We start from the raw sequence: 26,724 nt of genomic DNA, 5'->3' as shown, positions 1-26,724 counted from the left end.
AGGGTATTTCACAAGCTCATCAACAACAACCCTTAAACACCAAAACATTTCACAACATAATGACAAACTCTTTCCATATATATGTCTATCTGTGTAACTGCACTTCACCATTTTACGATACTCAGAGATGATGGTGCTGTATCAGGGCAGCTATGGGAGTGAGGACAAGGACGACTATAGGGAGTTGAATAGTATTCCTCCCACCCCCCAAATTCATGGCCATGTAGCACTTAAGCATGCGACTTATTTGGAAATAGGATCTTTGCACAGGAAATCAGTTAAGGATCTCAAGATGAAATCACCTGGATTTAGAGTGACCCTTAAATCAAATGACTGGGGTATTTTTTTTTTTTTTAATGTTTATTTATATTTGAGAGAGAGAGAAAGAGAGAGCACAAGCAGGGGAGGGACAAAGAGAGAGAGGGAGACAATCCAAAGCAGGCTCCTGGCTCTGAGCTGTTAGCTCAGAGCCCGATGCAGGGCTCGCACTCACGGACTGTGAGATCATGACCTGAGCCAAAGTCGGATGCTTAACCGACTGTGCCACCCAGGTGCCCCTACTGCTGTCTTTACAAAGAAAGGTGAGAGACACAGAGGAGAAGACAAGATGAAAATGGAAGCAAGCTTGCTGGCAGCCACCAGAAGTTAAGAGAGGCCTTAGAGGGCTCCTCGCTGAAAGCCTTCAGAAGGAATCAATAGTACCAACACCTTGATTTCAGACTTCTGTATTCCTGAATAGTGAAAGAATAAATGAATATATTTCTGCTGTTTAAAGGAACTTAATATGTGGTAACTGGTTTATGGCAGCCCTATGAAGCTAATACAACTATTATGTCAAGACTTTACAAGCTGCATATAGCCTGGTTTCTGGGGAGCAGTTGGCAATTCACCTGCAGCATCTGAGCAACCCCAGGCCTCTTCACCCAGTTGGCTACACGTCAACCGTGTGAGCAGCGACATTCAGCAGATGGCCGGAAGTGAGTTTATCGCATCCACTGCTTAGGTTTCTTCATTGTGCACAGATTTGTTTTGTTAAGCTATCCTTCAGCATGCTCTCATTCTGAAATTTTCTTTCATCCACCTTGTTTATGATTTTCCACTTCATGTTGCAAAACTGAGGTGCAGTAAATACTGCTTCGCCGTCAGCAGTCTGAGAGCTCTAAGACCTTGGTTGTCACTGTTGATCCTGTCTTGTTACTTGATGTCCTGTTACTTGATGTTAGATATGGCTCATAGGTGACACTGATAGAACTGTTTGAGTAGCTATTTCAAATCTGTAGCTGGCCAAAAATCTGCAAACACTGTAAACTGTTAGTTTCTTGAAAAGATTAATGCTGTATTGATGCCACTTTCAGTCTGCTAACCTCCAAAAAGATATAGAGGTCTTCCTGATGTGTTTTTCTTCTTCATCATCATCTATCAGCCCAAGCAGCAGCCGATTCAGGAAATGTTCTCAGCTCAGTATCTCAAAAAGCAATCTTGAGCTGGAAGTACAGTTCCTCCATGCCTCGTGTTCCTCAATGTCAGTCTAAAGAATCCTTAATCCTTCTAGGGACTTTGGCCATGGTCTCTCTGCATTCCATTATGGTGCTTTTCAAAATAGTTTATATTTGCACAGAGAAACAGTGCAATACAACCTGACACGCAAGTCTCCAGTTGAAACTTTTGATGCCAACTCTATACAGACAATCCCTGGAAATAAACTGGAACAATTTAAATAAAATGCTATTCATCAGACGACTTGGACCTTGTGGCCCTTTTCCCAGTAGACTGTGCTCACAGTATACTATATATGTTTTTCGTAAATCCTGTATTTACCTTGTGAATGGCCCAGTTATATTTCATCCTACCTTTTTATGTTAAAAGTGTTAATCTGAATATAAAATTGCACAAATACTGCCCTTTTAGGACATATATGCAAACCTGTATGTGACTTAACATTTTGAAAATAAATTTGTCTTTTATTATGTTTGGCTTGTAGTGACATTAAAATTATTTTACAATTCCTAAGTATACTTATTAGATGGGTACAGATTGTCAAATTAGATCATGGAGACCTAGCTACATAGGAGTCATAAAGTAGCTTCCCAGATATAACTTGTAATTTTACCATCTATCTGCAGAGTCCTGCTACACAGGTAGGAGATCCCAAATGTTTTCACTATTTCTATAGGATGATGCAAAAAAAGGCACAACCATCCATCCACACTTCCCTTTCAGAAAAGGGTCAACAGAGAACTCAGAGTGTTACTAGCCTTTATTGGCTACTTGCTTATAATAAAATTACAACTATTCAAGTAGCAAAACAGGGGTAGCTGGTAAAGAAATATACACAGGGATACAGTGAGTAAAAACATTCTAATATACCAGTGTAAAACGCATTCTAAAATAAAATCTAGGAGATGCCATTGATCTAACCCTGAAATTAAATGTGAACATTCATGAATATATTTATTTAGATTGCCTCAATATTTCCTCATATATGTACTAATCTGTGTCATGTCTATTCAAAAGAGGAATTGAGGCATACTTGCAATTATGTAAAATCATGTGATAACTCATGATTTGCACAAAAGGCTTTGATATCCCTAAATTGATTGCTAGTGAACATCTAACACAGCAGGTCTATGACTGTTTAAGTGATCTGATAAAGTAAAAAATTATTCTGTATAGGCTACTCTATTCTATAGCCAAAAAACCCTCAGCAAGAAAAATGTCTTAAGTTATTCTATTAGTTTGCTAGGGCCACATCACAAATGCCACACACTGGGTGGCTTAAACAACAGAAACTTATTTTCGTATAGTTCTTCAGCCCAAGACCAAGGTGTCAGTAATCTGTTTTTTTCTGAAGCCTCTCTTCTTGGCTTGCAGATAGATGGCTACCTTCCTGCTGTCTCCTCACATGGTCTTGGGTGCATGCGAATCCCCGTTGTCTATCTGTCCAAATGTCCTCCTCTTATAAGGACACAAGTTAGATTGGATTAGGGCTGACCCTACGAGCCTCAATTTACTCATCACCTCTTTAAACCCACATTCAATCACATTTGGAGGTACTAAGGATTAGGGCTTCCACATATGGAGACAGAATTCAGTTCCTAGTAGAATATATTTTTGTGCTCCTTATTGACAATTCAATTAAAGCAATACCCTAACATGGCTATCTTCTCTAAATTGTTTTATTATAAATGTCCCCCCCCACCATGTTCTTTCAAATTATTTCACTGTATTGACAGAAATGCACACAAATGTGTATTTTCAGAAAACTCTAATATCCTACAATTGGTCTGTAATATCAACTGAATTATTTATCTCACAAAATTATGAGGTTGTAACCTATGACTTCCATGACAGAATGGTTCCAACAAACACAATGCTATTTATGTTATTAAGTCTGTCGCACAATGAATATTTTTATGTATTTACAGTACACATGGAATGTGTAAAATGTGATTGAATTCATAATTAATCCTGAATATTCAAAATATATATCAAACTAATAAATTTAATTGGCATTTTTAGAAGTCTATAGTACAAGGAGGTCAATGGGAGCCTTCGAAAATGCTTTCTACTTATTATAGCAGATGAATTTGAAATTCCAAACACTAGGCATTTCCAGGTGGCTGCCACCTGGAAATGAAGTGTTCTAAGTGTTCACAGTAGGTGAATAAAAGATAAACATTTGGTATTTAGTAAGCCATTTATCATAAAATGCTGGAAAGTCACAAGGCTTTGGAATTGGAGATGTATTTGATTAGACAAATATTTGGGTCAGGGCAAGGAGTTACTAGCTAAAAATCAAACAAACAGTCTTAAAAGCAGAGAAGTCAATAAAATGAAGAGGACAAAAATCAAATACAAGACATCAAAGAATGCTCCTGAAAGCTAAACACATGGAAATGGAAAAAAGTGAAAAACATTAGAAGTGGGCAATCATTAAATCCACTCTGACAATTCACTGAAGGCTGCCCTTTCTCTAGAAGCTAATTCCATCTCCAAAAGCTCCAGCAACAGTCTCCAGGCTGGACTCCTAGATCTTAAATAAGGTCTAAGAATTTTCTGGAAAACGTATGTATTTATGCATAAGGAAAGAGTAGAGCACGCTGAAACTTAGGGGAGGCTCCCAGGAACGACCAGGAAAAAGCACCAGAGGGAAGGTGACATTTACTCTAAGTTACTCGATAAAGGAGAGAGCTAGGCAACATCGTAGGCCACAGCTGCCACTTTCCACAATTTAACTTAAAATCCACCACGCGGCTTTCAGTTGGCATGCTGAAAGCTGAAGAGAGGCAAGGTGAATGAGAAAAAGGAAATCAAAAGAAAAGGTACTAAAAAGGATTTTCTCAAGTAAATAACATTTGGGGAGAAGAAGTTAAGGCTGTAGGAATTAAGAGCCGTATTTTATGCATAGTGGGGCTCAGTATTAGGCTTATAACAATGGCAATACTTAGAAGTTGCATTGAACAGGAGGTGGAAGTGAAGGGTACTGAGAATCTAAGAGGAACCCGTGGAACAGGAGCCGGGTGCCAATGAGGGAGCCTGGGTTCCACCAAGACACAGACGCTAAACCTTGGGCCAGCAGCAAGTGCACCGTTTCTGACACTGAGCAATCATACAACACAGGCTTATCAAATGAATAAGTGAGTTACAGACTGGACTTACATGGCATTTCTAGAATTTAGACTACCTAGGGAAGAAGACAGATATATGGCAGAGGTATGAGAACCCTAAGAGACAGGGCTGAACAAGGTGACACTATAAACTGACCTTGGTTTTACCTGAAAACACTCCCCCAACCCACAGAGTTTTGTCATATTTTCTACTCATTAATAAAATACCATTCCAATTTAATAATGAAGCAGGTTCTTGTGAAATAATCAATAGAACCTTCACAGATTAGAGTCCATTAAACTTCAACTGTTTAGATAAGAGACAATGTATTCAATCTTAAAAGTCCAGGATGGGGGAAAAAAAAAGAAATATTGCAATGGTATATAGAAATACAATAATAACCCAAAATATTTTCAGTGAAATACAACAGAAAAGCTGTAAGCCATTATCTCTTAGAAAAGAAGCAGCCCTAATGAAGTAGATTTTTGAAAATTGTCATACGGGTAAGCTCATTAGTTGCAATGAAAGATCCCCCTGCTGATCCACGAGGACTTAATGGCCAGGATTTGTTATGTCTCAGAAACAAAGGTACTTTTTAATTCATGTGATAGCTCACTGAGGAGACTTCAAATATGGAAACTTTTAAGTGATGATATATAATATAAAATCACTGAAATTTTCCAAAGCAAATGTAGACTCATTTCATCCAAAACTCATGTTCATTCCTATAAATTCTCATTCATTAATAGAATAATATAATCACACAAAGAAATTATGCTCAACAATCACCTATACTACATAATATCTACATCCATATCTATATCGGGATCTATATATATATCTATCTCAGTGATGGTTTTTCTATTTCAAACATCAAGTTGGCTGCTCCCAGTGAAATGCATTCACACTGTCTGCTGACCTACACACATATGCACGCCTCCGCTCTAACAGATGGAAATGAGAAGCATCCAAGGCCCTAGAATGCCCCCACAGAAACACCAAAAAAGAAAACAAACAAAAGAATCTAATTACCGAGTTACAACTCTGTAAGCCCTTATCAAATTTAAATAGTTTTCAAAAGCAAAATATTAAAATATTTATAGAGAATTTCAAGTACAATCAAATGAGTCAAAATAGATAAATGCCATTTTAAAAACTTAATTTAGAGCAAAACTGGTAGAAAATAAACTCTGTCCTAAAAAGTACATCTGAAACAGAAGTATGTTCCAACTTACTGTTCAGTTTTAGAACCAGGAAGAAAGATGGAGAAGTGGTCAGACATGCAAACTGTTATTATCAGAACAGGCTTGCATGGATTTAATTCTTGCCAAAGACCTAACGTTGATATAATGTATCAACTACTCAGCTTTCTTTTCTCCAGAAAAAGAACTTTCTCTATACTTCAAGGCATTATGCATAACTTTTTCATCTATTTCTCTTCAACTTATCATGCTTACCATTCATCAAGAACATCCACTTTCAATTCTCTTTCAGCCTGTTTACTTACATTTTATTCCAAAAATTCAGAAATCTCATTTTAGAGAAATTACCTTCTTGAATTAATAAATCAACCACTTAGAGTTACTTTTAATATTTTTTTCCTCTGTGCCCTGTTGCCCTATCTCATTGTTTCATATGAGAAAATAATTTGATTATCTTCCCTTCTTAAATTCCATTTAAATGCACGCATATATACTTGGTCATTATCTTCTTATACCAAGGACATTCTAAGGTAGCACAAGGGCAAAGTAAGTAATTTCAGTATTGTTATATTCACATGCAAGATCAAAAAATAAAGTGAAAAGTTTATTTTGGGTCTTAAAAATCCAGACTAATTATTTCTAACCCCCTCCCACCCTCAAAAAGCTTGCATGAGATAGATACTTTAAAGAAACCTACATCTCAGGAAACTATTTAAAGGAAGTAGAAAATGATAAAAGTGATTTTTGTTTGTTTGTTTAAGAAGAAGTATTTACTAAAATATAGGGGAAAAACAAGTATCCTTAAGTTGACAAATTCCAATTTTAAGAAGGGAATAAACTGATTACAAAAATAGTCTGACGTTTCTAATGACCAGGACTCAACACAGTGAGAATAACGATATCCCATCACTTCAAATGAGTTGTCTTCCAAAAAAGGATGTACGTATATGTATGTATTCATACAAATGTGTATTCATAAACTGGTTGTTGAAGCATGTAAAATGTTTTCCACAAAATCAATGATATATAAATAAAAACTAGATTCTTTAAGTGATCAAAAATTGCATTCAAATCATATTATAACCAACTATTAATACCAGGTCCTATCCTCTCATGACCCTTTGCAACCTGGTCTAAGTCCAGTAAGGACCAGAAGCAGGTTAGCTATCTGGGTATTAGAAAGGACTGCATGGAATTTTCTCTGCTAGGACAAAGTATGCAGTCTGTCCCTTCAATGTGGATAGAGATAGATTCAGAACTTAGGCTAACTGGGGCCACTGATTACTGGGGCTTGGCCCAGATACACAATTGTCCCCAAGTGAATGACACTGAACCAAGGAAGCATCTTAACAGCAACAGCGGTGGCGGGGGGGGGGGGGGGGGGGGGGCAGGGGGGAGCAGCAGAGGGTGGGGCTGGTAGGAACTCATAAGGTTTAAACTACAAAATAATGTATTTTTTAATTCAGGCCTCATTTTCTAATATAAAACCATTAAACTCATAGTTCCAATAATGATAACTCATAAAATAAATGTCTTATGACATTCTATTTTTAAAATGACATACTCAGTAGTAAATCACTGTGGCAAAGTAGCAAGTATATTCAAATAAAAGGCACTATGTTCGGTCTTTGCGTACTAACTGAAGACCCAAAGCAGTGAAATGTTTTCTATAAAATCACAAACCTTTACTAGCTTTGTCTAAATGTTCCAAATCATCCACAAAAGTCAGGATATCAGGGTACTTCTCTTCACACATTTCCACCAGAAAATGAAGTAGTGTTGTTTTCTGATCTGCGGATTTCGTGTCCTTTAGCTAAATAGGATGAGAGGGAGAAAAAAACAGTAAAAAATATTTTGATATTCTGCCTATTTATATTACATTAATACTACATTTTATAGGTAAAAGCTAAGTCAATTGTAAAATTAGTTAATCCTGTTTTTGAATTGCAAAGGTTTAAATACTTGAAAGCTACATTTTATGAATTGGTTTAAGTAACGTCATTAACGTTTGTTGGAAAGAAAGTATAAGTTTAATCTATTATGCAATTTATTATGCAGCAAATGTATGATAAATACTTAGGACAGCAGTGTAACCTGAAAGTCTATATAATAGTAGTACTTAAAACAACCCCAGGCGTTAGTTTCTTTGTTTTAATTTGGCACATATTTATGGAATGCCTACTAGATACTGCAGGAGTTGGAGATACAAAGATACAATAACAAAAAAGACACAGAGTTCCTCAAGAAGCTGTTTACTAGGGGGGAGTGGGGGGGTGGAATACATACATACCTACATACACACACACACACACACACACACACACACACACACACACACATTTACCCTGGTGTGACAAAGAGTACACTAAGAATAATCACAAAGTATGCCTAAGAGGACAGGACATCTGAACTGAACACTGGTAGACAGGAAGCTGTATGGGATTAGGAAGGGAGGAAGAAAATTCAAAAGTGCAGCATCACAAGCAGATGGAACAGCATTTTAAAAAGGCCATAGATGAAGAAGAAAATGACACATTTGAGGAGTCTGAATGACTCCAAAATAAAAGTGTGTGTTGAGGAGGATGATAGCGTACAAAGATATAAATCTGGGAAGATCAGAAAAGACCAGAAAACAGGAGGAAATGTATGCCATGCAAAGGAAAGAAGATTTTGATCCTTAAGAATCGGGGGGGGGGGGTATTTTTTAATTAATTAACTTATTTTTAATCTTTATTTAATTTTGAGAGAGAGCACAAGCACAAGAGGGGAGGGGCAGAGAGAAAAGAAGACAGAATCTGAAGCAGGCTCCAGGCTCCTAGCTGTCAGCACGGAGCCTGATGCAGGGCTCCAACCCACGAACCATGAGATCAATTTGGAACCTGAGCTGAATTTGGATGCTTAACCAACTGAGCCACCCAGGCGCCCCAGAATTGGAAGTTTTTAAATTGGGTAAGAGATGACCAGACCTGCAGTTAGAAAGTTCCCTCTAGTGCAGTGTGGATGAAAGACGAAAAGCAAAGGTAAGAACAGAAGCAGGATGAATAACTTTAAAATGCTGTAACAATAATTCAGTCAGGGAAAGAAGGCCTGAGCAGAGGCAGTGCCTTGGGGATGGAGATAACAGGATGGAGGGGGCATGGAAACCCAGGCGGTGCCATTAACTGGAATAAGTGGAAAGACAGACAAACAAATTTAGGTGGGGTGGGCAAAGAGAGACCAGTTTCAGTTTTGGCCAGGTTGAGTTTAAAGCTTTTAAGTGACATCCAAGTAAAAATGCCCAACAAGGATGTAGACTGATACAGGTGTAAAACAATGCTTCTCAACCTTTTTTTGTCGTTCATTATTGCTGGCTAAGGAGCATCTTTAGGCATTTTTTCTTAATTGCGTGCACTTACGAAATTTTTAAATCATCGGTATACTGGGTAACTGTTTATGTACTGCATGTACATCTATGCTTTGCACATAAAAACAGCAAGATACTTTTGCTCCCAAAGAACCAATTTTCTCTCCCTCGAGGGTGGGTAAACTCTTGAGCATGTCTGACTAGAACTCAGAGGAACATACTGGACTAGGTCACCAGTTTGTGAGCCCTCAGCCCCCAAAGCTAAACAGTTGATCAAATGAATGCAAACCAGTACACAGAATGAAAGGAAGCTGGACAGAGGCTTGAAGAGAAGACTAGAGTAGACAATTCTAATCTGAAATGGCCAAGGCATGCAACCAGAAGGGAGAAGTAATGATGCGAAAAACATAAAAAATAAATGGAAGCCAGCTCAGGTTTTGTGTAGTAACTGGGGATGGGGGTGTTGAGGGTGAATAGAAAACAAACATGTCATCTGGTGGTGTTCCCTATAATTGAGTAATTATTCAGAGCAGATACATACGAAAGGGGGAAAGTCATTTCTTTTGTACAAAGAGTTCATTTGGAGCTGGAAATTCTTGGTATACCTAGTTGTGGACAGCCCTGTTTCCTTGCTTCCTTTCCAACAGTTCAAATGGGGGTGGGTGTGTATGTAATTTTTTTAAAACTCTACATCACTAAATTTCATATCATTATCAGACAAGTATCAAACAACTGTTAATATCTGATAGTGGAATTAGGAGAGATAAACTCTACCATCACAAATGTTCAAACACATTACTTATTAGTACAAAAATATCTTATTCCTGGAAATACAGAGCTACCCTCCCACACAACCTGAGTTTCATGATTACTCATGTGATAGATTTAAATGCTACACTGGCCTTTCAACACGCAAATCAAAAGTATGATTCCTTAAGTATGGCACCTTAAAAACTGACTGATAGGACACAATCCATTATTTGATACCTTTTTTAAAAGGAACATAAACCACAACATCCATCTGAGTGTTTCAAAAAGCATACCTCAAAAAAGGACTTGGCTAACTAGCTAGATTAATTGCCACTAACACGTGTGGATGACCTGGTAATGCTAAACAGTGCCTTTAACTAGTTACATGGTCACTGGTAAGTTACTAGAGTTCAGTTTTCACACAGATAAAATAAGAATATGGGACTGGACAGAAAAAAGAGACTCCAAATTCGCTTTCCACTCCAAAAATATTAAGTATACATTATAGCAGACTCAAGTGTTGATAGACATAACGAAATCTAATTTTAAAAATACTAAAATAGGGGCGCCTGGGTGGCTCAGTCGGTTAAGCATCCGACTCTTGATTTCGACGCAGGTCATGATCTCATGGTTCCTAAGATTGAGCCCTCTGTTGGGCTCTATGCTGACACTGTGCAGAGCCTGCTTGGGATTCTCTCTCTTCTTCCGTCTCTGCCCTTCTCCCCCCTCGTTCTTTCTCTCTCAAAATAAATAAACTTAAAAAAAAATACTAGAATAAAAATGAATTAAAGTAGTTGTAATCTCAGTTCACAAGTTATTTTTGCATGCTAACGGCCGTTAGAATCTTTCAGTTTGTTTTCACATATACTGAGAATGCCAATCGGATTTATTAAATTACCTTTCAATCCGTAATTTCCTTCACACTATCATGGTTAATGGATAAGGCCAGAGTAAAAGTAGCAAAGTTTCATAAATAATTTTTCTCTTGTACAACCAAGACTTAGCATAAAAGCTGTCTTTTGTTTTTATTTTTTAAAACACCTTAAAAATAAACTCTTCTCTCCCCCTCCCCCCCGGCAGCAATGACTGCCTTGGGAATAGCATCCCTTCTGTGGACTCTCAGCTCCCCACTGCTGCCGGTTACACCCCTCCCCTTCAACCATGTCCCTTTCCTGTGAAACTAGATACACGGCCTGTGTAGAATGTTGATTAGCACAAGCACCATCTACCTCTGTAATTTGCAAAGCCCTCAAAGAGCTTTCCAGTAAGTACTATGTATGATGCAACTAAATAGCGAGCCACCGCTAGGATTAAATGTATGAAGAAATCTCTGTGATCTAACAACAACCAATGAGATCAATCTCGATCTTTATTCATGAGCAATAAAAATTCAGAATTAGAATTCTAGAATATAGTTTATAGCATCTACCAGTTTAGTAAATGTTAAGTATACAAGTCAAACAAAAATTCGAGTTGTTCAGAGACCATCACAGAGCTAGACAGTAATTTATGGGGCAGAGTGTTATTCTGGCTATATTACTGAAAACATCAACTGCTTAGCAGGTAGCGTATTGGCAACAGTCTAATATTCAAAAGTATGTCCACTGAATAGTAAATGGAAGCAAAATTCTCCCATCCTTTTAGAATCTGTATTTAACATTCGTAAGACCAAAAAAATAAAATAAAATTCCCAAGTAAATAAATTTGAAATTAAACCTAATAAATGATAAGTTTAGATAAGAAACAAGGATGGCAACTGTTTGTTGATAACATATGGTGTCTCATTTACAAACTGCTATGTGGCTTTAAATTCCAGGGTAGAGAATCTTCATTCAGGTCCTAACATTCTCAGGAAAAAGTACACAAAGTTATTCTTCCTGCATCAATTACTCTACTCCCTCCTCTACTTCTCCCCCATGTCACTTTATAAAAAAGGATAAAAAAGGGCACCTCCCAGAAGCATAAATGCGCAAAATATTTATCAAAGTCTTTTTACAAACTTGCTCAATTTTTTTTTCACTTTTTGATAAACATGAACAAAAGGGGCACATTTTATTTCCACTAATTACTCCTATCCTATATAATCAGCAACTGAATTAGAAGAATAAGGAAAGCTGGGGGGATGGTGCTAATTTTGTTGGAGAGAAAGAACAGTTCACTTGAGCACACTTTGTAACGCTAACTCTTGGAGAGAAAATGAAGCTAAAATATTTGCTTTAAAAATTCATTTAGGTTTAAAAACTATGCTTTATTTAAATTTTAACAGACATTGCTTGACAGGCTTCCTTTTGTTTTATTGCCAAGAGATGTATCTTGCTGATGAGTAATCATCACTGTTAAGTAGAATTTCTTATTTGTATATTGTTTCTTTGAGGTACATTTAATGCAGCATGGATGTCAAATAAACACAAAGATGGATGGAGTTTCTTCAACTGCTCTGTTCATTTCAGACAAAATAACGTTAAAAGAAGATCCTGTAATAAATCATGGCCTACTTGTCACTCTGGAGTAGAATTCCTTTGTAGCTATAATGCAGTGTTTTGGAATATTTTTAAGCCATTCAGCACAAATTCGGATGATATTTAAAGAATATTCCATTGTTTTAATCACAAGAAAAATTCCTAAAATAAAAACTGAGTATCCTTTTGGTGATCCTCAGAATCCAAAGGTCCCACACTCTTTGACTAATGATACTTAAATCATAAGAGTATTGCCAAATCAGTAGCTCTACTTCCATTATTATGCTTCTATTATCTAAGTATGTATCAAAACGGCACTACTGCTCTGGATGTTGGAGACATTGCTGAACACCATAAAAATGACAAAATTACGAGAATCTGTAATTGCCCCAGGAACATTCTAGAAGACCCTAACTTGTGTATGGCAATTAATATGATTAATATTAGAAATAATATTAATGATCAGTTTTTATTATAAATAATAACGGCAATATTAATATTAATGCCATTAACACAAATACCACCGATACTATCATAGCAGTAGCTCTTATGTGACACTTACCCTGAGGCCAGAACTAGTCAAAAAGGATATATTTTAGTGCTTACAACACAAAACATGTTTAGGTGGAACTAGTATTATACACATTACTAAAGAGGAGAAAAAAGACTTGAGAGATGATGTAGCATATACCAGGTCATATAACTACTATCTGATAAGCCCAAGGTTTGAACCCATGTCTGCTTGAATCCTAAGTTCTTAACTACTACAAAATACAGTTCCTCTACAAAAATCTTTAGATTATTATGTGTCAAAATAAACAAATTTCTCAAAACCACGGTGGACAAAAATGGCAGGTAAGACAACAAAAGAACAGATGCAATTTAAAATACTGAAGCCCTACAACCTGCTAATTTTAGCCTGAAAAGCCTCTAAAAGAGACACCTGTTACCTTGAGGTCATTTCTAGTTCTGAGAGCATGCCATTCTTTCTAATGTTGTATCTATAAATTTAATAAAATGTCACCTAAATCTTATCACTGAAACAGCAAGTCTTTCAACATTGCTAATAGATTAGTGCTGACAAAATATTATTCGAATACGTTTAGATGAAAAGACAGCTGTTAAGTTTAACCTTTAACAGACTTGAACAAGTATACGTACGAACATCACTTTCCATCTTAAATCCTATGCAGAATAAAGGGATTTGTGAACGTACGAAATAGGAACTCTAAATAGAAGTTAAAGGTATTCCCATGAAAATAGGTGTGTAAACACATACTATTAAAAAAAAAATATCATATTTGCTTAGATAAGAAGGGCAATGTGCCAGGAAAAATTCACTGGTGAAAACCACAATTATACAATGAATAATGTTTTTTGATATGTGTATAACTGCATTAAAAAAATAATCACCATGCTGATTAATTTTTTTGAAAAGATTGGTTATCTCCCTACAATGGAAATAAAAATCTTAATTTAAATAAAATAAGATGCTTAACACCATTTAGGTCACTGCCATAACTATTACTACCTATAATAAAACTTTCAAAATGATTTTAAAGTAGAGATCAAATGATATTAGGTAAAAAAATATATTAGACAAATTGTGATATTCATATATGAAAATAATTTCTATTCATTGTGTGGTTTTCATTTTAAAATGACGAGAGTTTAAATATTAAATAAGAAAATGCTTTATATAATGTGGATTTCTATAATTATAAGCTAGTTTCTTTCATACTCCCCCCCACTTTCCCTGAATTATGTTTTTAATTTATTTCTTTTGGATTTTAGCAACTACAAAAACTGCAGAGTTCAAAGAATTTTTGCACTGTAGTAAAAATTTTAGCTTATTACATTATCTACTGTATTGTTCGATGTTCTGTTTATTTATATAGCCTCCTTATCCACAAGACATTTAAAACAGCTCAGTATTCTTTAATTAATATAAATGGACCAAATACATAAATTTTAAATTGAATGTTCTACCTTTTATTTTTTAAATCCTAGATTTTATTTTTTTAAAGCAGTTTCAACTTTACAGAAAAAAAAATGAGCAGAAAATACAGAGCTCCCATATACCCTCTCCTCCATCCAAATTTCCCTATTAGTAACATTTTACATGGGTGTGGTACATTTGTCACAACTGATGACATTATTCTTAAGATCCGCTGCCTTCTACAGTTGTAGGGGGGTTGACAATGAAGATCATGTATCTACCATTATACCATCATACAGAAGAGTTTCACCCACCCAATTCCCAAACTCCCCGTGCTCTTATTCAAATCTTCTGTATTCTCTCTCCATCACAACCCCTGACAACCACTGATCTTTTTACCATTTCTATAATTTTCTCTCTTCCAAAGAGTCATACATATATTTGGAATCATCCAGTATGTAGTCTTTTCAAATTGGCCTCTTTCACTTAATAACATGAATTTAAGCTTCCTCCAAATCTTCTCTTGGCTTGGGAGATCATTTATTTTTATCATTGAATACTATTCTATTGTACGGAGGCATTACAGTTTGTTTATCCATTCACCTACTGAAGGACATCTTAGTTATTTCCAAATATTGGCAATTACAAATAAAGCTGCTATAAACATTTGTGCACAGGTTTTCAACGCCTTTGAATAAGTAAGGCGTTAAAAGTAAGTAAGAGTGTGATCACTGAATTCTAAATTTATGTTTAACTTGGTTACTGCCCAACAGTCTTCCAACAGAGATGTACCATTTTGCATTCTCTTCCTGTTGTACTACATTTTTGCCAGGATTTGAACTTGCCAATGTTTCATATTTTAGCCATTCTAATAGATGTGTACGTTGTCTCATTGTTTCAGCTTGCAATTCTCTGCTGACTATGATGTTGGCTATCTGCTCATATATTTATTTGCCATTTGTAAATCTTCTTTGGTGATGTGTCCGGTCAGGTCTTTTGACCATTTCTTAATTGTTTTCTTGTTGAATTTCAAGAGTTATTTATATATTTTGGATAGAAGTCCTTTATTAGATATGCGTTTTGCAAGGATTTTCTCCCCGTCTGTGGTGTCTTCTTTTTTATATATTTTTAAGTTTACTGATTTTGACGTTGGGAGGGAGGAAGAGAGTGAGGGGGAGGGAGGGAGGGAGGCAGAAAGAAAGAGAGAGAGAGAGGAAAACAGAAAATCCCAAGCAGTCTCCATGCTGCCAGCATGGACCCCGACATGGGGCTTCACCTCACGAACCGTGAGATTATGACCTGAACTGAAATCAAGAATCAGAGGTTTAACCGATTTAGCCACGCAGGCACTCCCATCTTCTCTCTTAAGAGTGTTTTTGCAGAGTTTTCCATTTTGATGAAATCCAACTTCTCACTATTTTTCTTTCAAGGATCATGCTTTTGGTACCCTATCTGAAAAGTCATTGACAAAACTAAAGTCACCTGAATTTTCTCTTATCTTCTAAAAGTTGTACAGCTTTGCATTTTACATGTAGGGCTATGTCCATTTTGAATTAATTTTTATGAAAGGCCTGAGGTCTGTATGGAGATACAGTTTTTGTTTTGTTTTGTTTTTGTTTTGTTTTCGGCATGTTTATGTGCAGTTGTTCCAGCACCACTTCTTCAAAAGACTGTTATTTCAGGATGCCTGGGTGGCTCGGTCGGTTAAGCATCCGACTTTGGCTCAGGTCATGATCTCGCGATTTGTGAGTTTGAGCCCCGCATGGGGCTCTATGCTCACAGTGTGGAGCCTAGAGGCCACTTTGCTTTCTGTGTCTCCTTTTCTCCCTGCTCTTCCCCTGATCAGGCTATGTCTTTCCTTCAAAAATAAACAAACATTCAAAGAAAATTAAAAAAAAAAAAAAAAGGCTGTTATTTCTCCATTGATTGCCTTTGTTTCTTTGTCAAAGATTTGACTATATTTATGTGGAGTTATTTCTGGGCTCTCTATTCTGTCTCATTGATCTGTCCACTTTTTTTTTTTTTTTAACCAATATAAGAATATTTTGATTATTGCAGCTTTGTAATTCTTGAAGTCCAGGAGTATCAGTCCTCTGACTCCGTTCCTCTTCAGTGTTGTGTTGGCTTTTCTGGGTCTTTTACATGCCCATATGGCCTTTAGATTCAGTTTGTCAATATTCACAAAATAGCTTGCTGGGATTTTGATTAGGATTGCATGGAATCTACAGATCAAGTTGGGAAGAAGAAATATCTAAATAATATTGAACATTCTTTTCCATTAACATGGAATATCTAATTCTTTATTAGCTCTTTTTTGATTTTTTTCATCAAAAGTTTTATAGTTTTTCTCATAAGAATCTTGTACATATTTTAAATACTACTCTTTTGTGTACTAACATAAATGATATTGTTTTTCAAGTTCAGCTCTTCGTTGCTGGTTTTTGGAAAGTGATTAATTTTTTTATGTCAACTTCATATCCTGAAACTTTGCTATAATCACCTACCAGTTCCAAGAGGTATATATATATTTTTTCTTTTTTCTTTTTGGTTTTGGTCAATTTGGTAGGGCTTTCTACACAGGCAAACATTTCACCTATGAACAAAGACACTTTTATTTATTCCTTCTCAATCTATACAACTTCTATTTCATTTTCTTGTCTTACTGCATTAGCTAAGACTTCCAATACAATGCTGAATAAGAAGGGTACCAGGGGAGTGGCTCAGTGGCTCGGTCGGTTAAGCGTCTGACTCTAGATTTTAGCTCAGGTCATGATTTCATGGTTCACAAGTTTGAGCCCCACAACAGGCTCCATACTGACAGTGTGGACTCTGCTTGAGATTCTCTCTCTCCCTCTCTCTCTGCCCCTCCCCCACTCACTCTAAGTAAATAAACCTAAAAAAAAAAAAAAAAAAATTTTGACCAGGGACATGCTTTTCTTTGCCCAATGTTAGAGGGAAAACATTCAGTTTCTTACCATTAAGTACAATGCTAGCTGTAGTTTTTGTAGATATTCTTTATCAACTTGAGGAAGTCCCCCTCTATATTTCTAGTTTCTTGAGTTTTTTACATGAATGTCTGTTGGATTTTATCAAATGCTTTTTCTGCATATATTAACATGATCAAATGATTCTTCTTCTTTGGCCTATAGATGTAATGGATTCTATTAACTGATTTTCAAATGTTTAACCAGTCTCCCACACCTGTAATAAATCCTGCTTGGTTGTAGTATATATTTCTTTTTTACACATTATTGGTTTGGCTTATAACATTTTGCTAAGAATTTTTGCATATGTTTTTATGAGAGATATTGGCCAATAACTTTCCTTTCTTGTAATGTCTTTGGCTTTAGTGTATACCCATTTTTTTTTTAAATTTTTTTTTTTTTCAACGTTTTTTTTATTTATTTTTGGGACAGAGAGAGAGCATGAACGGGGGAGGGGCAGAGAGAGAGGGAGACACAGAATCGGAAACAGGCTCCAGGCTCTGAGCCATCAGCCCAGAGCCTGACGCGGGGCTCGAACTCCCGGACCGCGAGATCGTGACCTGGCTGAAGTCGGACGCTTAACCGACTGCGCCACCCAGGCGCCCCAGTGTATACCCATTTTTATCATTGTACTCCCCACCTCTGCTACCTAAGAACAAACGTTCACAAACGCCCACAAACGCCATTGTCTAACTGTGGAGATAATAATCCTGCACATTTTGCCTCTATTCCAAAAATGCAAGAACAATGCAAACCATTGACAAAGAAGAGGTAAACAATAAATTTCCTCGACTATCAGGAATGGAGCATCTTATTCAATTTTTTATTTTTCATTTTGAAAATGCACAAAAGCAGGAGACTGGAGTAAAGCAGAGATGATTGGTAAGGTTCTTCTTGGGTGCTCCCTCTAAAGGATAGGAGGCCTGTCTATAAGCATGGTGTTAAGGCCAATTCTGAGACTATGTGTTTGGGGGAAAAGAGATTTTATAGATTAGCAATGTTTTTCATGAAAATGGTGAGATGATAGCACACAAGCAGTGTATCTGCTGATCGTGAGTAAAGCCACTCTAATTCTAGTAAAAGAATATTTCTTTTAAAAAAAATTTTTTTTTTTAATGTTTATTTTTGAGACAGAGGGAGACAGAGCACGAGTGGGGGAGGGTCAGAGAGAGAGGGAGACACAGAATCCGAAACAGGCTCCAGGCTCTGAGCTGTCAGCACAGAGCCCGATGCGGGGCTCGAACCCATGACCCGTGAGATCATGACCTGAGCTGAAGTCAGATGCTTAACCGACTAAGCCATCTAGGCGCCTCAAAGGATATTTCTAATTTACAATGATTAATAGCAGTTGAAAAAAAAAACTAAGATAATATGAATACAATTTATCAAAAACATTATTTAGTAAACCCAATTAAATATTTCTTGGAAAATGCTATTGATTAAATGTGTTACTGAATGAATCAAAGGGGTTAAAAATCCTAGATAGCTTCACGTTGCTTTGGAAGTCAACATTTCAGTGACTTAATTGGCTGGATGTAAAATAAGAATGGCATTTGTTATCTGCAAGTCTTTGGCCAAAAACTGCTTTACTTTCAAAGGGTGCCAAAATTCACTGGTGTGATTTTGCCAATCCGATAAAGAATAAAAACCTCTCTAAAATCCTTCTAAAACACAATGTAGATGGAACAGTGGATTTGTTTGGCAGAGGTCTTTCGTCAAAATAACTTCATAGAGTGAATGAAAAGGTGATATAGGAGAAGCAAAATTTCACACAAAAAGCTTCACAGTATGATCCGATCTGAGTGTAACAGGTGATAGGCAGAGTTATTTGTCTCCTGCTTTTTATATAATGACTGAAACTCTATCTGTACAAGGTAGAGCCCTGAAGAATAACTCAGGACACTGGCCATCAACTTTTTTCAGTTCTGCCGTGTGCCTGAGATTCACACTCTACCCACTCTTTTTCTTCACTATCAGGGTAGTGTTGAGCTCGGCATGAAAAAAAAAAAAAAACAACAACAACAACAAAAACAAAAAAAAGCAGTTTTTGGAAATATTTTCACCCCTCATTCTTAAGTGAAGACATAGACCTGTTTTCTTTTTTGTTTTTGTTCTTGTATTGGTTAGGTTTTGCTTTTGTATGTTTGTTTCTTGGCTGGTTCCACACCACCAACCAGAGATTTTTCCATTCTGGGATAAAGTAGGGCAGAAGACAAAATGATTCTCAGCTCAGTTTGTGCATTAAAATCATCCAGGAGACCTCTAAGAAGCCACTAATCAAGATCCACATCCATACACGCTGAAGTAATTGATCCAATGTGGGGCTGACACATCAATATTTCTTAAAGGGCGCTCCTGGTTGAGAGTCAATGTCCTACAGGAAGAACTGTTCACAATTTCAAGAAATCACTCACTGGAGTTGGTGGAGGCATCAATCAAAAAGGAAATGAAATGGCTGGTTTTTGTTCTGTGTTGTTTTTGTCCTTCAAAGATCTTCCTCATCACAGCTTTGGTTAGCTTTATTCTACTTTGGTTAGCCTGAGCTTATAAAAAGAATATACAGGATATCAGATACAAATTTCATGTACTTCAATGAACAAAAAAAAAAAAGAAAGAAAGAAAAAAAAAGTCTTTTAAATGGAAAAAAAATCAAACTCAAGAGGAGACAAAAACCAATCTTGCCTGCCACTTCCCAACCCTTTAACACCTAACTTCCGACTATGCTAAACTTCCGTTACTACATGTCCTTTGAGGACTTCACCTTTGAGATGAACTCACTGTATGTTCTACTGCCAACGAGAAGAGAGAAGTTTTCCTACAACGTGATGATACTGATCAATTTATAATGGAATCAGCAATTACTTGTTTCTGCAATTTCCCCCCCAAAATAGCTAACACTGACAAAAGTCAGTTATTACACTTTGTAAACTCTTCCAAAATTTATATCTACTATCCCAATACAATGTAATTACTTAGAACAAAGAGTTATATTTTATAACTACATCATCCAGTTGTACTGAATGGGATAATTTGTAACTTGGAAATTACTTATCATTAGACATTAGGAAATATTAAACACATGCTATAGCCATAGTATATGGATTGATGATACCTGTTGTTGTTTTTTTTTTTTAATTTACAAGGTAAAAATCCTCTCATAGATTTTAATATAGTGTTAAACTTTGATGATTGGTTCAACTCATTCTTTTGCTAGAACACTGATCTACTTGGAGAAAGAAGAAAAAAAAAGATCTTTGCATCACCAATAGGTTCTCTAAGAAAATTAACTTCAACACTAATCACATGTAAATTTTTTCTAGGTGGGCATTTTGGTGAGGCAATCACCTACCATTTACTGATTGAATTTCTAAGGATACGGATTTGCATTTAATCAATAGCAGGTCCTGAAAAAAGAATATAATCTCCAATTGCATATTATCCAATTTTTATCTAGTCTAGCAATATCTTTGGCGGACTTTATGAATGACAAGAAGTTCATCCATTCTTTTACATATTCTAACGTTTATCCTTTTAAATAGTCAAGCCATCCGAAACCAAGGTATTTATACCATTTTACTTAAACTAGAAATAGCATTATGTAACTGAAGAGTATATTTGTATCTTTCCACGAGGGTTCCCTTGATGTGTCAAACCCTACCAGGCTCTGGCCCATACTCCTAGGGAAAGGATAGGGGGAGGGGAGGGAAAAATGGTTCTAAAAGAAAGATCCTAATGTAACGGATTCATTCATTTACTGTTTTAAAGAACACAGCTCAATGTCGTATTTTTCTAACAATACACGTGCAAATTTTCTTGTGAAGTTCAGCTTTGGCAAAGGAGGAGAAACCTCTTAGTTCACAAAAAGTTTCACGACCATGTCTGTACTTCACTTTTACCACCAGAAAGCCTCTAAAAATCTACTTTAATTTTTATTTACATCTTAATAGAAACTTGCTTATGTTTACCTTGTTTCTTATATTTTATTTTTACATTTATTTAACAGAGGCCACATCCAATCTTTAGGGTAAAAAAACCCACGCGATCCTTTTCCCTCTGAACTCAGAGCTATTATATTTAGCTACCTCCATTATAAAGGTATGCAAAGATGTAATACAGCCCTTAAAATTAAGCTATAATCTATATAGATTTCACAATTCATATAATTATTTATAAAGGATGAAAAGTTAACAACTTAGTAGAACTCCATGTACTTCTCATAGTAGAGCTAAATTTACAAAGGGTATTTAAAAGTAAAGGTTTTGAATATAGAATATTAGATGTCATATAATTACCCAGCATGTTTTAACAAATTAAAATATTACCCTTTCTACTGTCAAATACATATGGAATTCCTTTTATGGGGGCTTATCACCAAACCAAATGCTTTATACTCAGTGTGAAAATTCAATCACAATTGTCAAAGATCAAGCTGCTACTTCTGATAACGTACATGATGAGATATCATCTTGTTCAATATAAGCTTTCAACTTGACATGTAGGCTAATAAAAAATATAAAGTTGTAGTATTTATTTTCTTTCTTGCACAACAGAAGAATCCTAAGAGGGATGGTCAAAATATCTAGTATCGTTGCCTGAAAATACAGTCAACTCTTATCTGGAGACAGATTAACTGGTTTACAGATTAGCTGTAGTAAAATAATAGCAGCATGCATTGCTTTTGTAAAAGATTTTTAAATTATTATGCAGCAGCCACTGTCTAGCAGTATGAGAGAATGCCTACTCTAACTACATAAAAGGCACAACTTGGTGTCCATTTTGTCTGGTGCATTGTCATTTATTGAGTATTTGCTATGCACCAGGCACTGTATTAGGCTATTCTACCTCATCACTCAGATCTAATCTCTTGTCAACAGCTCCCTTTCGAGGAAGTGTATGAGGGAGTCGACTGCAGTTCTGAGACACAAACTCTACAGAAGAAAAGACCCTTAGCTCTAAGAAACAAATTTCAGTTGATTTGTAGGTGTAAACTTCTCCCCAACTTTGCTCTTCATCCTGTTTTTCTTCCTTTGCTTCCTTTCTCAGGGAAAGCCTGAGAAAGGCTTGCCTCTGCTTGCCTCCTTGCCCTTCCACCTCCAAGTTCATTATCAACACTCCAACAGTTCCCTAGATATTCCTTAAATGCGCATCCTCCCCTCCTCCCGCCCCTCCCATCCTACCCCAAGTCCTTTTGCCACTACCCTAGCCTGCACTTCCATTGTCTCAAAGTACCTTCACTGTTTCATAACGGACAAATATTTGCTAAATAGTTAAAGCAGCTTCCATCAGATTCCCTTTAAGACACTGAGGTAAACAAGGGGTAGGAAACACTAAAAATAGCCTGAACTCAATCACTTTTGAGCAACCACATCACACATGTCAGTATCGAGGAGTTATCTTTGATCTTTCCTTTTTCCCTTCATCTTCCCTATCTATCTTCTCCTCTTGAGTTCCTCAGTCCACTCTCCTAGATCACGTGCTACATATGTCAGTCAGTCAGTCAGAGAACCTCTCCCAGCTATAACCCTCTACCCCAGTGCTGTCCAGTAGAATTTTCTACAGTGATGGAAAATGTGCTATATTTATGCTGCCAACACGTATGGACACTTATTGGCTTGAAACATAGCTAGTGTGCCTGAGGCACTTGCTAATTTTATTTAAATTTTAATTAAATGTAAATAGCCACATATGGCTAATGGTAACAGTACTGGACAGGGCACCTTAACTTTCTTCCACACTGCTATTAGAATTATGTTCTCACAAGACGTCTCTGATATCATCACTTCTACTAAAAACTAACAGGTTTCCATAAATCTTCACCATAAGGAATGGCGCTGAAGGTGCTTTCCAATGTAGACCAATTTACTATTTCATTTGCCTGTTCGCCATTCCTTTCCCGTCTAGGCTTCCCATCACTTGGTGTACTCACATACGCCGTGAAATGACCCTTCATGCAAACTGATGGATTTAGCTTAGAACGCCTTTTCCTCTCAGGGAACATCCACTCGCACTTCCAGACTCAGCTCAAATTCCTTCTCCAAATGCTTAACTGTCCCCTCCTAACTGTGCTAGCCTCTCTCTCTCTCAACTCTGTTGCCATAACTTTTTGTATACAGCTCTATTAAAAAAATTAATAATAATTAATGGTGAAAAACGGGGGTTCATGTATGCCGGGTAAATAAGTACATCCATTCAATGGGATGACCAGGTCAAGCATTTGGCACAGGAATAAGCAAGCACTCTACAAATGTGTAAAGTCTTCAATACATGTATTATGAATTGCACCTCCCATGCTAGGGATCTTAACTGAATACATCAAGCTCAGGAACTGAGAGGAAAATAAAAAGATGGAGTTGGGGTGGGGCAAGCTCACAGGTGTTGATACCAACTGGAGGCTTAGGTCAGGAACACTGTATAAGGCAAGTCTCAAAAGCACTGGGAGATTAACTATTCAAGCCAACCCACAGCTAAAACTGAACTTGCTTCTCACCTTCCCTATCTCACTGGCAACGGCAACACTGGTTTCCCCCGCTACCCGAAAGTAGAGTGTCCCCACGAAACCTTTCATTTGGCCTTTAAGCCAAATGGCATAAAGCAAAAAAGCAATCCCCATTTTGTAAAAGCGAAAATCCTCTTCGGATTTCAGTTTGAAAAGAGGTTACATACATGCTAATGTAGGTCTTTCAGAAAAATCAAGTGGTATAAAGCAAACTTCTGGATAGCGGGGAAAATCAGTCATCAAATTCCTTAATCAGGTGGTATAGATGTTAGCAGGTCAAGAACAAAAGAAGGCTTTTCTTGTGATGTGTAACAAGAAGAATTCATTGTAAGCAGATCAATAAAGCACTATTGCTATGGCCCTCTTCCTAGGAAAGAACTCTGTTATATGAAAACAGTGAATATATTTGCCGTAACAGTATTTAACATGTGGAAGAACTCAGGAGGAAAAAAAAAAATCTCTAAACTTACTCAATTTTCACATCCTTTAAAATTATATTTAGATAGTAACATTTCAAAATCATCAGTGATACCCGAGGTATGTCTGTCTATTCCTAATAAGGGAATTTCCCCCTTTATATAAAGCAGTCTCACTCTTTTCTCCCTTTAGTCAGCTTGCAAAAAATGAAACAAAATAAAAACACACAGAACTATTTAAATAGGTAAAGTAAAAACTGAAGCGACAATCTTAAGCAATTCTCAATATGTATATACCACCATTTGCAGTCACTTGAATTGAATATTAGATTTAAATATTTTGATGTTCCATTTCATTAGGTTGGGAAAGCATAGGTTTATGACATAATTCTGTTATTAAACAAAATCCTTCAGTTGGATTTGCAGATCAGAGAAAATTAATATTTGGATTTAGCTCAGAGGTTGAGTAAATTAGCTCAGTTCACTCTGGGTTTGGGTCCATGGTTTGGTTCAAATTCTCGATAATGAACACATCAAAATAAAAATATTTAAATAATGTAATCAGGGCTGACATTTAAGAATGAGTGTCCAGGCAAATATGTGTTTAAAAAAAAAAAAAAACAACTCACTTTACAGAGAGAGCTAAGGTTAAATCCGAAGGTTTGAGCATTCCGGGAGCCAGCGTTCATGTAGTTTCCCATTAGCAACACAAGTTCCAGCAACTTGCTAAAGCTTTTGCTTTTCTTTATCTGCTCACAGGCAGTACTGACAGCCATGATGTCAGGTTTGATGCTGTTCACCTGCTCTTCAAACTGAAGCTTAAAGAGAATAGCACTGAGCCGTGGCCGGAGTCTCTTCACATTGCTCATCTGATTGAAAAGAAAATAGCAGATTTCCTTTAAAATGCATGGTATACTTTAGTACTGTACGACTGCAAGTAATCTGGGATGATTTATTGGTATGACAGTGCCGAGGAAGCAATATGTCCCTTAAAACTGATAGCAAGGAGAGAGAGAAAAGCCTTGCTTGTTTTTGTGAGCAATCAAGAGTCATCCCTCAAAGAAAAAATTAACAATTTAGATGCTCGGGGAAAAGAAAGCTTTAATTAAATGACAAAGTTAAAGTGATAAGGTACATATAATTTTTCAACAAAGACTAAATTTTAAAAAAGGTGGCAGGGTACAGAGGCAACAAATGACAAAGCATTTCTCTCATTAATTTTTGTTCAACACTGGAAAAGGTTGGGTCATGTTTAAAACATTCAGAAAGGTCTAAAGAGGGTTTGTTTTCTTCAAATAGCAACTGCTGTCCTCAGAAGCCCTGCTGACTAACAGTATGTGTTAGATGGAAGGAAAGTAAATAGGTCCCAATTTGTACTAAATTGACTTTCTAGAGAAACACAGAGAAGTAGAATGACTCCTGACACACACTAAATTAGCAGAGTGGATGTTAAGGAACATGGGCGTAGCCAGAGCCAGAAGCCATGCAAAGCTATGGGTCCATCAGATGCCAAGTTAACCCTGTTTGGGACTCTGCGTTCCCTTCTTGGGAGCGTGGGGGCTGAAGATGTTGAAAAGAACAAAAAGCCTAGAGAGTCAGCAAGTTCTTGCCTTAAACTTACTCCCCTGTATTCTATCACAGGGGAGAAGAGCCATTTAACTGAAGGCTGAAGACAAAGGGCATTTAAGCTGTGTATGAATTCACTGACCAAACGTGCTAGGGATTGAGACTTTAAACACATTGATGATGCAATAACAGTAAACCTATTGAACTTCAACAGCTATTATAAATAAAAGCAGTGTGAGGCAAGGTCAGGAAAAAAACAAAAACAAAAAACAAACAACCAACAGTGACACAACGCCTTACGGTTAAAATAGGGAATAGGTCTGTTAGTCACAGAGTATAAAAGAAAACGTAAAGAACAATGTCACACAAAGCTTATAGGATTTCTGTTCAGGAGACAGAAGACTATCTGCTAATAATACAATGACTGCTGTTTAAAGTTAAACAGACCAGACAAAAGCCTGGATTTATTAGATCCAAAAAGATATTAGATCCAAAAGGATACTTGCTTGGACATAACAATACAGCCCAGCATACTCATCTAACAAGAACTGAGCAGTAAGGAGTTAACTCTCAGCAGATACATCTTCAGATGGACCAAATCCTTACAGTGATTGAGAAAGTTTCTTGGCAAATAATATAAATATCTAATTCACATTTAGTATTCTCTCCAGTCACCTGATGTTTTAATGTTTAAGTGGACACAGCCAAGATTCTAAGAGTTTGACTGATGTAGTTAATTGCCCTCCACACAGAACTTTTGAAAAGGTCTTAAAATTCTGAGTTCAAGGAATGTCTTCAAATTTGCCTGTCTAGGGGAAACATTTTTTTTTCTTCTTACAAGAAAGTAAAAAGGGTGGGGCGCCTGGGTGGCTCAGTGGGTTGAGCGTCTGACTCTTGATTTCGGCTCAGGTCGGGATCTAGCGGTTTGTGGAATCGAGCGAGGCCTATGGCAGGCTCTGCA

The 26,724-nt window shown here is 36.7% G+C and overlaps 1 protein-coding gene across 6 annotated transcripts in view; it reads right to left on the bottom strand.

Annotated features, from left to right (window-relative positions):
• Positions 1 to 26,724, bottom strand: part of DIAPH3 (diaphanous related formin 3) — a 508,403-nt gene that overhangs the window by 213,607 nt on the left and 268,072 nt on the right. For 5 of the 6 annotated variants that reach the window (XM_086710920.1, XM_025923546.2, XM_086710913.1 and 2 more), the window contains 2 exons: positions 24,827 to 25,066; positions 7,494 to 7,623 (listed from right to left, as the gene is read on the bottom strand). In XM_086710920.1, coding sequence (XP_086567046.1) covers positions 7,494 to 7,623; positions 24,827 to 25,066 — 370 coding nt within the window. The remainder of the gene's footprint in view (positions 1 to 7,493; positions 7,624 to 24,826; positions 25,067 to 26,724) is intronic. The other variant, XM_086710939.1, reaches the window with a different exon arrangement.

The sequence above is a fragment of the Puma concolor genome, chromosome A1 (assembly GCF_028749965.1).
Source record: "Puma concolor isolate L17-30 chromosome A1, mPumCon1.1.hap2, whole genome shotgun sequence".
Taxonomy (NCBI): domain Eukaryota; kingdom Metazoa; phylum Chordata; class Mammalia; order Carnivora; family Felidae; genus Puma; species Puma concolor.
This window is presented reverse-complemented; position numbering and strand designations above follow the sequence as displayed.